The sequence below is a fragment of the Microtus oregoni genome, unplaced genomic scaffold (assembly GCF_018167655.1).
Source record: "Microtus oregoni isolate MIOR12 unplaced genomic scaffold, Mior012 000005F_ref0000423, whole genome shotgun sequence".
In the NCBI taxonomy this organism is placed as follows: domain Eukaryota; kingdom Metazoa; phylum Chordata; class Mammalia; order Rodentia; family Cricetidae; genus Microtus; species Microtus oregoni.
Window position 1 is genome coordinate 22602856 of NW_024543064.1, and position 14248 is coordinate 22617103.

General features: G+C 49.6%; 2 protein-coding genes and 1 long non-coding RNA gene across 6 annotated transcripts in view; 1 reads left to right on the forward strand and 2 right to left on the reverse strand.

The window, feature by feature from the left end:
• Positions 1 to 5407, forward strand: part of Zcchc17 (zinc finger CCHC-type containing 17) — a 47865-nt gene extending 42458 nt beyond the window's left edge. For all 4 annotated transcript variants that reach the window (XM_041652027.1, XM_041652028.1, XM_041652030.1 and 1 more), the window contains one exon: positions 4649 to 5407. In XM_041652027.1, the coding sequence (XP_041507961.1) occupies positions 4649 to 4807 (159 nt within the window). In that variant the 3' untranslated portion in view covers positions 4808 to 5407. The remainder of the gene's footprint in view (positions 1 to 4648) is intronic.
• A 714-nt stretch (positions 5408 to 6121) lies between these two features.
• Positions 6122 to 12724, reverse strand: Fabp3 (fatty acid binding protein 3). The gene is made up of 4 exons (XM_041652032.1): positions 12581 to 12724; positions 9076 to 9248; positions 7404 to 7505; positions 6122 to 6408 (listed from the first exon to the last, which is right to left on the reverse strand). The coding sequence occupies exons 1-4, from the start codon at positions 12651 to 12653 to the stop codon at positions 6355 to 6357; spliced, it is 402 nt and encodes a 133-aa protein (XP_041507966.1). The 5' UTR covers positions 12654 to 12724; the 3' UTR covers positions 6122 to 6354.
• Positions 12725 to 12948: 224 nt separating this feature from the next.
• Positions 12949 to 13732, reverse strand: LOC121448210. The gene is made up of 2 exons (XR_005974350.1): positions 13499 to 13732; positions 12949 to 13324 (listed from the first exon to the last, which is right to left on the reverse strand). It is a non-coding gene; the product is annotated as an uncharacterized LOC121448210 (long non-coding RNA).
• Positions 13733 to 14248: the final 516 nt, after the last annotated feature.

Genomic DNA, 14248 nt, shown 5'->3' on the forward strand with positions numbered 1-14248 from the left:
TAGGAAGGGACTGATAAAGATGGCATCATGAGTTTCAGACTGTAGCTGAAAGATCTGAGGTGAAACACTAGAAAGGAATCAAGGTTTTAGTGTGAGCCAGCAGTGTGGCATACACCTTTAATCCCAGCACTCAGGAGGCAGAGGCAGGTGGATCTCTGTGAGTTCAGGGCAAGTTTCAGGACAGCCAGGGCTACATGGCATGAAGAAACCCTGTCTTTGGAGTATGTGTGTGGTTAGTTTGAATTGCTGCCTATGAAGATGGGAATGAGAGCTGGACGAGGTTAAGTTTGAGAGAGGGGCTGGGCCTAGGAATTGAGGTGCCTGTTTCATACCTGAAGGGACTGTGGAATAGGTGTTTGATACACTTCAGGGTTCAGGGAGAAGCTAAAGTAAAAGATAGACATGTGGAAATTATCTGTGTGTTGATACTCTTCATGTCTGAAGTCGCCCAAAAGTAAATTAGTAGAAATGAGGCATGTGGTGTTGGGTGAGGAGTGCCCATTTGGCTGATTGATGAGATAAGTGAAATTCAAGAATTGGCCGTTAGGGTGTGCCAATAACCACAGCACTGGAGAAGCAGAGCTAAGAGGCTAGCCTGATCTACATCATGAGTCTCAGGCAAACCAGGGAAATTAGTGAGGCTCTCTGAAAATATAAAGGCTAAAATAAAAAAGCTGGCAGAGTATTATAGTATAAGGATATGAAAGCAGTATTATGCTTATCCTCCCCTCCCCAGGCTAAGCCAGACTGTCAACTCATTTACTTCCCAGGACTGTGGCCTGCCTATGGGACATACCTCACCAGGCTCTCAAGCCCACAGCATCCAGGAAGTTGCTAGACTTAAACTAAACCATGGACTTGCTACCTTTCTGCTCCTAGCCGTGGTTGTTAGAGTTTGGGAATGTAGGTCTAAAAGGCATTTCCTCTACTCTCTACAGTATTTATTGGAGAAAACTTTAACTTATTTGTTGTACTTATTTGCTGATACTGAGAAGACCCTGCGAGTTACTGAAATAAGAAACAGTACTTGTACAGCGGTGACGTAAGTTCATGGTAGAGCGCTTGCCTGGTGTGCACAGAGTTGTGGGCTCAGTCACTAGCGCTGGGTGGAAGGGGAACTGTTAGGTGTTGCTGGGCGCCGTGATGTGTCACTTACTCTCATAGCATCTTCTGGAGTAAGTATAGTTTAAACAAGTCCTTCGTCCCAGCTACAGGGCAACTCTAGTGGCGGAGCTAGAATTCAGCTGTCTTATTCTAAGATTGCTGTTCTGACCACCATACTGTGGGCCTCCTGTTGTGTTCGTGGAAGAGGGGCTGTGCCCTCAGGAGATACATCTTTCCATCTACAGGCAGATGGCAACCCTGTCACTATAATCTGGGACTAGTGCTTCCAACTTCTTCACACCATGGATACTGTCTCATTAAATATTCACAGTCATATGACATGGGTGCTATACTTACCTGATTTCCATTTGCAGCAGCTAGACTTCAGTGAGCTCCAAGGCTGCAGAGTAGGAAGTAGAACTCAGGGCTAAGTCTGCGTGACACCTGACTTGCTGTTCTTTCCCCCACAAGGCAGCTTGGAGCCCCTGGTGCATCACCCAGGCCGACAGGCTTGCAGGATGCTGGCCAGAAAGCCTGCAGGAGCCTCATTTTTCTGTATTCCCTCCCTCTTCCTGTGTCTCCTTTGGGGAATTTTGGTGAAACAGTGTAGATACTTAAACTTACACAGTCCTGAAGTACTACCCAGGTCACCCCTCAGAAGCCTAGGAACCAACCCTGGGTTTGTTCTGCTAGCTCTGGTGACATGGTTGTGTGTAGAAGTGTCTAACTTTAGGACCTCCCCCTGTGAAAAAAGAATGAAATGTCAGTTAGAATCCCTCTCTGATCCATGCTGATCCATCAGAGCGCTTGCCGTCTCTGTGTGAGTGAGAAAGTCGTCTTTTCTGCTCTGACTATGCTCCCTCCCGAAGCTCCTTCACATGTAGCTCAGGACGGTTATTACCCTCTGGGGTGAGGGAGGCCATCCGTTTCCATTGCCAGCACATCTGTGGGGCTGCTGTAAGGGAACAGTCTCCAGTCTATATTCTGGCAGCCTCCAGGGGCTCTTTGACTGTGCCTAACCCCTCTAGGGTTCTGGACCTCCCATGCCATGCCCTGTAGAGTAGGCTTCCCTATGAAGTTTTTGTTTGTTTGTTTTAATTAAAATGATAGTAGAGAGACCAGTGGTATTGTTTAGTGGATAACGGCAGCTAGTTGCCAAGCCTGAGGCCTGGCTGTGTTGAATCCCCAGGGGAAAGAGAACTGACTCTTGAAAGTTATGGAGTGCACGTGAACACTCATATAAATGATATAAAAATGGCAGGAAGAAAAGCCTGGTGTACCTATTTCTCCCAAAGAATCCAAAAGCTGACATAGTAGTACACTGCTGCATTTCCAGTGCCCAGGAGGCTGAGAGTCAGGAATAAAAGGATGGGCCTGGGCTGCTTGAGGTCCTGCTCCAAACACCCCACCCCAAATACTTGCTTTTCCTGTTGCTTTGACTGTTGGAAAGATTGACCTAAACTTATTTATCTATCATTTTTATTTATTCATTTTGAGATGAGGTCTCTCCTGGAACTCACTCTGTAGACCAGACTAGCTAAGAACTCACTGAAAGCCAGGCAGTGGTGGCACTCACCTTTAATCCCAGGATTTAGGAGGCAGAGGCAGGCGAATCTCTGAGTTCGAGGTCAGCCTGGTCTACAGAGCTAGTTCCAGGACAGACTCCACAGCTACACAGAGAAACCCTGTCTCAAAGAACAACAACAAAACAAAACAGAAAAAAACAGAAAAAAATCAAACCCAACTCTAGTGCTGCTGGAGTTCAGTTCCATACCACTGGTGTCTGTCTCACAGTCGCCTGCAACCAGCTCCAGATCCAGGAGTGTTCTGGGTACTAAATATGCACAAGTGTGTGTAAACATGGTAGCATGTCTATCTTGTACACATCATCACACTTTCAACACAGTTTAAATAAGATAAAATCTGCAAATGTTGAGGGTCCTAGTTCTCTCTCTCTCATTTGGATTTTTTTTTTTTTTTGCTGTGTCATGATGTCATCTGTTTATTTAAAATGATTTCCCAATTTGCCTAATGATTTAGCAGGCTTTCTTTTAACTTTCACCTCAAACAATCAACATACTTTTGTATTTTATTTTAACCATGTATGCTATTTTGACATTTTATTAATACCAGATTTCAGCACATTGTACAGATTTCAATTAGACCCTTGGTAGGCATGGTCTCATATCTGGATTCTTGGGATTTTGGTGATGGTGGTTCTTCCTTCAGGCCCTGTCTCCAACCTGCTGTAAGACTTAACCAGCACACATTCGAGGCCTCTTTTTTTTTATTTTTTTAAATATTTATTTATTATGTATACAATATTCTGTCTGTGTGTATGCCTGTAGGCCAGAAGAAGGCACCAGACCCCATTACAGATGGTTGTGAGCCACCATGTGGTTGCTGGGAATTGAACTCAGGACCTTTGGAAGAGCAGGCAATGCTCTTAACCTCTGAGCCATCTCTCCAGCCCGGAAGATAAGTTTTATCTTCCCAAATAAAATACTACATGGCTATCAGGAATTCAAGATTAAAGTTCTAAACCAGAATTTTAAACCTAACATTTTGTTGGCTCTGGGGGTAAATCACAGTCACAGCATGCTGGGTTTAATCCCCAGTACCACTTCAGGGAAGTGGGGATGACTTTTTCCTTTTTTTTTTTTTTTTTGTTTTTCGAGACAGGGTTTCTCTGTGGCTTTGGAGCCTGTCCTGGAACTAGCTCTTGTAGACCAGGCTGGTCTCGAACTCACAGAGATCCGCCTGCCTCTGCCTCCCGAGTGCTGGGATTAAAGGCATGCGCCACCACCGCCCTGCTGACTTTTTCCTTTTTTGGACAGAAACAGGATAGGGCATTTCTCAATAATAGTTTGCTAATTATGTAAGAAAAATTAGACATGCCCATTCCACCAGGAGTCAAATGAGCTCTTTCCATAACACTGTCTCACACATTACTAAAACAGTATGAAATATTTGGGCCAATTTCATGTTTAAACTATTTTAAATGATTAGTGTATGCAGAATTATTGGTGCTGAGTTATTTAAAACTTTTTGAATCATCATAATTCTATTTCCTTAGGCAAATCTGAGTGGCTGTTCTGACAGTGATGTGGTGAGAATACATGAGACCCTTGAAATTGTCCCTTTAAAAACATAATCTGTGTGACACAAAGTAGTAAGTAGCTCACATCTTACATCTTCTTAACAAAGAACTGTGTGCAAGCGTTAGAGAAAAAAACTAGTAACAACATGTACTGCCCGTTTCTGGAGCTCGCTGTGCACACCCCTCCCCAATCTGCCCCTGTAGCACTGGGATTATTATAGGCACGTGCCTCTTTGCCCAGGTTTCTTTTTGTTTTGGTTTGGTTTTTGAGACAGGGTTTCTCTGTGCAGTCCTCCTGACCTTGAACTCCTGATCTTCCTGTTCCTACCTCCAAAGTCCTTGAGATTGGTACAGAGTGTGGTGCATCTCACCTATTGGTCACCTATTGGTTTTGTTATTAAAGGAGATATACACACATATTGAAACTTTACATTTTCCTTTTAGGAAAAGAAGAAAAAGAAACACAGAGACAGGAAGTCATCTGACTGTGACAGCTCTGACTCTGAGAGTGATATGGGCAAGAAGGCAAGGCATGCATCTAAAGACAGCAAGGCTACAAAGAAAAAGAAGAAGAAGAAGAAGCACAAGAAGCATAAGGAATGAGGGTGGACTGGGCTGTGGCTCCAGCAGCCCTGCTCCTGGAAAGACTCAGTAGTGAGAATATGGCCTCTGACTTTGTCCCTGTGGTCTCAGATGGCTTCTCGTGCAGCAAGCAGCTTGAGAAGCTAGAGGGAAGCTCCCAAAATGTTTTTTCCTTATTGCTTCTGATCCCTTTGCAAGTGACCCCTGCAGCCATTGCATTCTTGTACACAATTTTCTCATTCAGCAGAAGGTTCTAGTACCGTCCCCGGCTGCCACTACCAGAGCTGGTTTCTTTGCAGGAGTCCAAGCTAGAGCCACAGGTGCTACTGTGGAGGTGAGCCTGGCTATTGTGGGTGAGCAGCCCGTCTGCCTGCTATTTGGGACCAGTTGTGGGTGGACTCTGCAGCCTCTGTTGGTAGCAGGAGGGAGAAGTGTTCCCCGGCTCCATTCCCTCAACTTGGGCCTGTGCTCAAAGTGAAAGCTGTGTGCAGTGACTGCTCAACCAGTGCTCTGAAGCCAAGGTCATTGCTCTGCTTTCTGTCCATCACTGTGTGAGTGACTCTTCCATTTCAGGTCTCTGCTTAAATTCCTGGCATAAATGGAAATGTGTTTGGTTTTAAACTTTCCAGAAGGCCTTATTCCTATAATCCTTCCTGAGTTACCTACAGACTTAGCACATTAGTTCACAGAATACACTTAATATGTCATCCAAGACCCTGGAAAGAAACCAAGGCCACTAGAAGTCACAAAGTCACAGCTTTTTTTTTGTTTTTGTTTTTCAAGACAGGGTTTCGCTGTAGCTTTGGAGCCTGTCCTAGAACTCTCTCTGTAGACCAGACTGGCCTCGAACTCACAGAGGCCTGTCTGCATTCTAAGTTCTGGGATTAAAGGTGTGCACCATCACCACCCAGCAAATCACAGCTTTCTTGACATTACTCTTGAGTCCCCTCTTCCATAGTGAAGACCTTCCATAGGAAGACTGTAACCTTGGGGGCTTGCTGGGGCATGAATGGGAACTTAGCAGTCTCCTCCCACCCCAGTGATCCCCTTCTCCTTGTCCTGAGTTTATACTCAGACAAGAAGAAGAGGGTGACCACAGCACACTGTAGAGTCAGTCCAGGTGTGTTCTGTGCATAGTGGGTGTGAAGTGGTCACTCAGAGACAGCTATCTGACCATGGCGAGCCAGGATAAAGGATTGTATAGAGCTGCTGTGCCCTCACCGGTGGCAGGAGACTGTCCACCTGGGCTCCTTACCAGTGCTGCTTCCTGGTGGCTTACAGGCTCTCATTTCAGCCTAGGGCACAAAGGAAAGGAAGACCAAAGGCAAAAGCAACTGGGTGGCCTTGGCTCTGCTTTATTGACCTCGGAGCACCCTTTGGGTACAGTTTTAAAAAATAAACCACATACACAATGGGAACTGGACTCCAGGCTGGTGCCCTGATCTCCAGAAAAATCCCAACCAATGTGTATTTATACAAAACACCAGAGGAAAAAAAATGAGGCAACGTGGTGCTGAGTCGAGGGGTAGCCAGCTGGCAGAGGAACAGTCCGTGACAGCCTAGCAGCCTCATGCCTCCTTCTCGTAAGTTCGGGTACTCACTACATTGCCGTGGGTGAGTGTCTGGAAGGAAAAACAGGGTCAGATGGGGCAGAGCAAGAGAGGGTGCTCCTCACTCTCTTCTTCCTAAACAGAACTTGAATACCTACTATGTGCCAGGAACTTGACATTTTCTGATACAAATCTTTTAATATAGGTGTTATAATTCCCATTTTAAAGATTTTGGGGGAAATGGGCCCTTGAAAGAAGAGGTGAATTGGTCTTTTGTGTTTAGCATCTGCCTTCTAAGGCGGTACCTGGCACATAGTAGACAAACATGTGAATAAGAAGATCCAGAGCCTTGAGAAAACCGCTAATCTACCAACCTTTCCTCTCTCCCCTAACTACCCATGATTGTGGTACAGTAGAGCCAAGCTGTGGTTGCCTTAGTCTAACTGCCCGGTGCCTATGGTCCTGAGCTAGGCACGTCACTCCTGACTCACTGGGGACCCCAGTCTCATGTGACTGAGATACAGTTAGCAGGTTCCACTGAGCCAGATGGGTCTGTGGTGCTGACATCGCACTCCATGCTTCTGGTGCACATGCCATCTACAAAGCTGCAGTCTCCTAGTGAAGCTCCCAAACCTGTCCCAGAGCAAATCTGCAGTCCTGGTGTATCCCCTATCTAGGCCATTGGTATTTGCAGGAAGCCAGACACAACAGACCCTGCTGCTGCAGATGTCCGCTGGCCACCCAGGAGAGGATGGGGTAGCCATTGCTCCTAGAGAGCCTGGGGCCAACTGGCCCTGCTTTCTCCCTCTTCCTGGGAAAGAGCAAGTAGGAGGAGGCGGCCATGGGCACCTGTTGCTTTCTTCCCACTTGGATGGTGCTTTTGGCTCTGAATACACTGTCTTCCCAGCAGCCCTCACGGTTGATGTTACTAAGGCAATGTGTCTGTCCAGAGTGGGGCGGCCTTTAGGCTGATACTTGAACCAAGGCTTGTGTGTAATTTCCACCCCTGCCTCTCTTTTCCTAGTTCCTCTGGCCCCCAGGGGAGGACCCACCACTGCCCATCTTACCAGGATGAGTTTGCCGTCACATAGCTCCCTTACAAGCGTAGACTCCTGTCCATCCCACTTCTGCACATGGACAAGTTTGCCTCCATCCAGTGTTACGGTTGACTGTGGGAAGAGGTAGAGCCTAAGCTGTGACCAGGGCCAGAACTGAAGGGCAAGACAGACCAGGAACCTAGCCAGTGCTGACCGAGAGGACCTCAAGTTGAGGTGTAGCTCAGTAGAGCCCAGTCCCAGGTCCTGTCAAGTCCATCCATTTCTCTGACACTACCCAAAGAGGAATCCGGAAGATCTTTCGAGTCTTGTGCATATCCGCGTCTAAAAGATCCTTGGGACGTATTGGAAAATTAGACTTCCTTTAGTTTATATCACGTGACCCCCTCAACTGGCAAAAGAGCAGCAATCGCAAGGTCCCAGGACCAGGTGTCCTTGCAGTGTTCTTCAACTCCGGCTCCAGTGCCCATCGGGTCCCCAGTGCTGCCAGCTTCTATCAGCTGGCTTCTGTCTGGCAGCTTCCCCAGGTCCCTCTTCTCTAGGAATTTGGGAACTCAGCAGGGTTTGTGGGGTACACGTCTAGAAAGGTGATGGCTGTATTTGATCGCTCATCTCTTGTTCCTTCTATATTCCACCTTCTGGATTATCTGCATTCCCCATTGGCTTTTATCAACTCAGTAGTTCGGTTTTGGCCCAAACATCCCAGCAGGCCACTGTTGTATTTCATGTGGGGTCTGGTCCCACAAAAAAGGTGTCAAGTTCAAGGATGTAGTTAAGCCTCCTTCATCCAAAATACATTGTCATCTCAGGCACCATCCCCTGTGCCACTGCTAGCCTGCTGTGTGGTCCTGGGCTGGGCTTCAGCTCATCTGCATCTGCAAGACCAGTACCTACCCTGTTCTTTCTGGAGGCAGCCATGTGGGAGAAAGAGCTAAAGAGATCAACTTAGGGTTATGATGCAAGGGATACTGGTATAGGGACAATCTGTAGATACAGATATTACAGATATCAACAACCCTAGGTTCTGTGCCTGAACCACTGCTGGGAAGTTTAGAGCAAGCTGCCAGGATAACCACCATGAGGCAACTGAGCAACGCTGGAGGTAGGTAGGTGCTCCTTCCCATACCCTGAAATCAATACTTGGAGACTACATGCACCCACAACATTCATGTTGGTGAGTGTCCTTCTTGGAGCATAGCCCTGGCTGTCAGCTGGTGTCAAGGGCAGTGGCCTAGCCTGGGGCGCAGAAGAGGAAACCTGTAAGTAGGACTCAGGCTTTTGTTTCCAGTTGCCTCCTTTGCTGACAGAGCCTGGATGACCTCGGTCCAGGGCACTGACTTCTGGGCATCATTCCTGAAGCACTTCAGGTCACAGCCATGGCTGCTGAAGTCCTCAGAGCTACCGCATACCTCGGTGCACAAGGTCACCCAGCTGGGGCTGGAGACACAAGGTCAGGAGAACATCTTGGCTCTGCTGCCCACTCGAGTGGCAGGAAGGCGAGGAGAAACTAGGCCAGAGTTTGTACTTAGCCCCTGGGGCACCCAACACTGAACAGGCTTTATGAACCTTGGTCTAAATCTCTGACAGTGTGCCTCTTGGGATACAAAGCCAAGGAGCTAAGAGAGGGCCAGCCTCTTCCCCTATAGTGTCTCAGTACCACCCTCCATCCCTTTCTCTGACTCACCTTGACCTTCCTGTCGTCTGCCGTCACCTCATCGAACTCCACTCCTAGCTGGAAGCTGATCTCTGTGTTCTTGAAGGTGCTGTGTGTCTTTATGACGAAAGTGTCCCCATTCTTCTCGATGATTGTGGTAGGCTTGGTCATGTTAGCCACCTGTCTGGTGGCAAAGCCCACACCTAAGGACAGGGGCAGATGGCCGAGAATTAGCTGGGGTGGAGAGGTGGTTGTACAAGCTCGGAGGCATCTTGGGGAAGGAGGACCATAGTGGCCAGTGTCTTTGTGTGGCCATTTTTTTTCCTTCAGTCTTTTCCTTAGCTCTGCAGCTGTTGGACTCACGTTAAACACTAGGAATGTTGATACAACAGTGGAAATCAGAATGAGGTCTCAAGGGGTATGAAATGCCTGTTTGGCCCCTCAGTCCTGTCCCTGCAAGGGTTTGTAGATGTAAACACTGTGATGGAGTTTAAGCCCAGGGTCACAAATCAGATTGAAGCTGCTAAGCCCTGTGTCAACCTCCAGGGCAGAGCAGCTACTGCCTCTGGCCTCCTGAACACTCAGACCACAGACTGAAGGAAGAAGAAATAGTCAACAGCCCTGGATAAGGCTAGAGTCCCCTGGATAAGGACTGTCTGCTGTTTTTCACCCTGAAGCCGAGGACATCAGTGTTCCACCCTCTGTGTGTAGCACACTACAGCTCAAGGCCTTCGGGTCAAAAGTAAAAGGGAGTCCTACAGACTTAAGGATTGAGCTGAAGTCCTGGGGAGACTCCTGACATCAGCATTGGATCTGAGACCTGGGCAATTCCCAGGTGTCCAGAGGCAGGTGAAGTACACAGACCCGGTAGGTCAAGTCTTCACCCTGCTTGGGTTGCAGCTTCCTTAGAATCTTCCATTGTTGACTCCCTGTCTTCTGGCCCAAGCACAGGCTGTGCTCAGGGGGTGAGGTAGGAGGCAGCCCAATATAGGGATATGGTATGGGGCCTCCAAATATCCACCTGGCCATGTGTATTTGCTGGAAGCTCTCCATGGACAGTCAAGTAATGCCCGAAACAGTTCTAAACATAGGTTTTACTATTCACAATTTACAAATAAGGCCTAGAGAGTGTGCTGTCTTATCCAAAGTCAAACAAGCCGAGCATGGTGACTCTTGCCTATAATCTCACTCAGGAGGCTGAAACAGGAGAAATGCCAAGAATTCAAGGCCAGCTTGAGCTTCGCAGCTCCAGAATGTGAGCTGTAGTGAGACATGGTTTGAAAAAGGCATAAACAAACCACTACCACCTACAACAAGCAAAAATCTCAGTGTTTAGTGGCCTAGATTCCCAAATTGTGCTAGAGTGACCTTGTGTACCTGTAGTCACTTATACTAGGCTGGCCTGCTCTGTTCTAAGAACCTGTTTCTGTAGGCTAAGGCTTTGCCTGCTGGTGTCTGAGTGAACTGGGCCTCAGCGGGGAACCAGTTATTTTCCGAGAACCCACCCACAGGTGTAGGGTGTAATGAAATCAGTTATTGGTTGAGAGCTGGGGTGAGTCTGCTTTTCTCTGGGCTTCTGCCCTTCTATATGTTCAGGCTAAATGAAGTAACAGAAGAAGCTTGCTTTGCTCTGTGGGTGCCCCTTGGGACGATCAAGTGCTCAGCCTGCTGGAGACCCTGAAGTCAACACCCCGAGCACAACGGCCTGAAGATGGCAAGCACTGAGGCACACCAAGGCTGGAAAGGAGGCCACGGCTGTTCCAGACTTAGCAGTTTGGCTTGGGGAAGCGGAACTAAACCTGGGTAATCTAGTACTCCCTACCCTATCAAGACCAGCCAACTAGCAGGGTGTGGGTGCTTGTCTGTCACCCCCATGTTGGGGAGGCAGAGGCAAGAGGACAGCCAGGGCTACACAGTGAAACCCCATCTCAAAACAAAAACGAAGCCCAGCTTCCAAACTAGAGGATGCAGGGCTCTCAGGGTAGGTGCTGATGGGAGCTCGTGCTGGGGCGGAGGTTCAGCAGTCATGGTGTCTGCTAAGCGTGTGCAAGGCCTTGGGTTCCACCCCCAGAACCAAAATGACAAAAATGCTTTGGGGGACCATTTCAGAAAAGATCCAGAAATAGGTGAGAGGAACCCCCACGCATCCCTCAACATGTCATAATCCAGCCCTCTTCTTCCGAAGGAGGAATCGAATCTAGCTCAGCCATGGCACAGCCTAGTTTCCCCATCCCAGCCTAGAAGACTAGAATGATATAGCCAAGGACTTCACAGGAAGGGGCTTTACCTAAGGCCAAGGCAAGAAAGGAAGGGGTAGGGCCAGTCCTGGGGGAGAGGGTCATCATCTCCCACTGGCAAGCCTATGTGGAGGTGCGAAGAACTCTAGGTGGTTCTGGCTTTTCAACTACTTGGAAGGTTGAGCTAGCAGCTTACAATTTCAAGGCCAGCCTGGGTAAGTTAGTGAGACCCTGCCTCACAAAGTAAAAAGGGAATGGAGGGTGTGTGTGTGTGTGTGTGTGTGTGTGTGTGTGAGATTCTGTGATAGAATGCCTGCCTGGAATGCACAAGGCTCTAAGTTGAGTCTTCAGTCATGACAAAAAGAAATCCTGGACATTCCCATCAGATGAGGAACTTGCTCGCCCTGGGCTGTTTTCCTAAGGAGTGGGGCTCTATTTTCACAGATCTTACTAAGGAGATTCTCCAACGCTTTATTCTTCCCTATCCCCAAACCACACTCCTCCTTCACAGCTCTTGACCTTGCTTTCTGGCACCCTCTGTTGTATCCCAGACAACAGCTTTCTTCACCCAGTCTTTGGCACTGAGCAGGTGGGAGACCAGGGCTGTGGGCAAGCCCGTGTGTGGCAGTGGTCTTGCCCTAGCCTACCAGGAGCGTGTCCGTCACTGATCGGGGAGCGGGTGTGATGGGGAGCGGGTTGCACACACCGCACGTGAACACACTGGTGAGAACCAGGGCACCTTCACTACCCCGACATGGAGGGGAAGGGACCGTGGCTGACTGCCCAGGTCTGTCTTCACATGTTCCCAGATAGAACTCACTGGTTTTCCTTGGTCTTCCTCGGGACTCCTAGGTATTTCCTCCTACAATACAATCACACCTGCTCTAGTCCCTTTCCGGATTCAATTAGACCACCCATGCTCCTGTTTGCTTCCTCCTGCTGCCAGCCTCCCGGGGCCTGCTGCTCTTTCGCTCAACTCCTCTCTCACCTCCAGATCGCACACCTTGCTTCCTAGAAAGCCCTCCCAGCCCGGACCTCTGCAGCTACAGCTACAGCTGCTTCCCCTTAGGCGCCTTCTGCCTAGACACCGCATTCCCCAGGTGAGTCGGACCATGACAACCCCCTCCCAGGAAGCCAGGATGCTCCTCCAGTCCACGCCGCCCTCGCGCGCGGGTGTTCCCAGCCTGGACTGGCAGGGCGCGTGCAGGAAGCACACGGGGCACTCCAGCTGGAACTCAGCGTTAAGACCGGCTTGATGGCCCTCCGCACCCGGGATCCTGCGCGCACAGTTCACTCACCGAGTGACTTCATGAAGTCATCAAAATTCTTGCTGTCCACTAGCTTCCAGGTGCCGACAAAGGCGTCCGCCATGGTGTAACGAGGAAGGAGACGTGCAGGCACCCAGAATCACGGCTCCCTGCCGGAGGGCCTCTTTAAATAGCCCTCGCATCACATGATGAGCGTGGCCCACACCCCTTGCTCCCGAAATAGGAAGCCCAGGTTTGCACTCCCGCTAGGAGCTGGTGCCCTTCCCCCGCAAACCGCCGGGCACCTGTGTCGGCGCCACCTAACCCGTCCCCTCCCCGGCTGCGGGTCGCTCCCCGCAACCCAAGAAGAGCAATCACGACCCACAGCCACACCGAAAGGAAACTCGCTCTTAAGCTTGAGAAACGCCGCCTGAACCACTTTTTTTTTTAATTCGTTATTGTTTTACATTTATTGTGTGCGTGCGTGTGTAGGCGCGCGTATTGAGGGGTACATTGTAGCTCGTGGGAGTCATTTCTCGCCTTCCACCGTGCGGGTCCCGGGTCATCAGGCTTGGCAACAAGTGTCTTTACCTGCTGACCCATTTCACTAGCCCTAGGTCATCTTCCTGTAGAAGGCCGGGAGACTCGGAGGGTGATGACGCGGTCACCATAAGTAGAAGCGAATTGGAGCCCAGACAGCAAGCATGGTCTAGTGGCCCCTGAGCCCGCGTGCTCCCCGCCGAGTGGAGAGGAGTCGCCCTGGACACTGGGTAGCTGAGCTGCACAGCGCCTCACCTGCATCGGGAGAACGTGACTTTGCTTCCCTCGTGCTAGCCCCACGCGTGCTTGCCCCTCCCTGCGGAATGTCTCCATCTGGTGCCCCTCTCCCCGGCAGTCCAGCTCCCCACCCTGCAAGCGCTCCAGGCTTTTCTGACCTCTGAGCTTGCGCTGGGGTCGTTCTGCGCTTACCTCCTTCAGAAATCCTGTCTATCCAGGCCGGTCTTCTGGCTGCGGCCACCTTAACTGCCAGAAAGCTGCAGCTCTCCGCGCAGTCAGTCCTTCCTCTGATTTCAGCCTGTCACCTTAAAGCACTTTATTAAATGAGACCCATGTTAGTGGTGATTGTCGCCTGCTTCAGGACATGGTTACACTGAACTTTTCCCTTGTTTGCTGGTGCTACCCCCCCCTTTTTTTTACAGGTGAGTAAAGAAAGCTCAGTGGAGCCCATTGCTCAGTTTGGCGGGTTCCTGTTTAATAATTACCAAATCTACATCCTGAGTGCTGCCCAGTTGACCTTGAACTAAAGATCCCCACCCCTGTCTCTTCCTGAGATTACAGCCAGGTGCAGCTGGCCTGGCTTGATTCAACTGTCCTTTAGGCACCTGGAGGCCAGAGGTTCCTGAGTAGGAGGCCAGCCTGAGCTACACAGGGCAGGATCCTGTCTCAAAAAAGTAAGTTCCAGGGCTGGAGAGATGGCTCAGCCGTTAAAGGCTAGGCTCACAACCATAAAAAAGTAAGTTCCAGGTTTGTCCCAGCCCTGCTTTGGAAAAGACCACAGGGGAGAAGGTACAGGCTCAAACAGTCCACTCAGGGGGAATCACACAGCTAATGACCACAGGCGGGGCCTGCCCTAACCTGGCCACTCAGAGGAAGGGGGCTTAAGTGAGTTTCTGAGTGTGTGAGGCCCTACACAGGGGGAGTGGTGTGCGCAGATCTTCA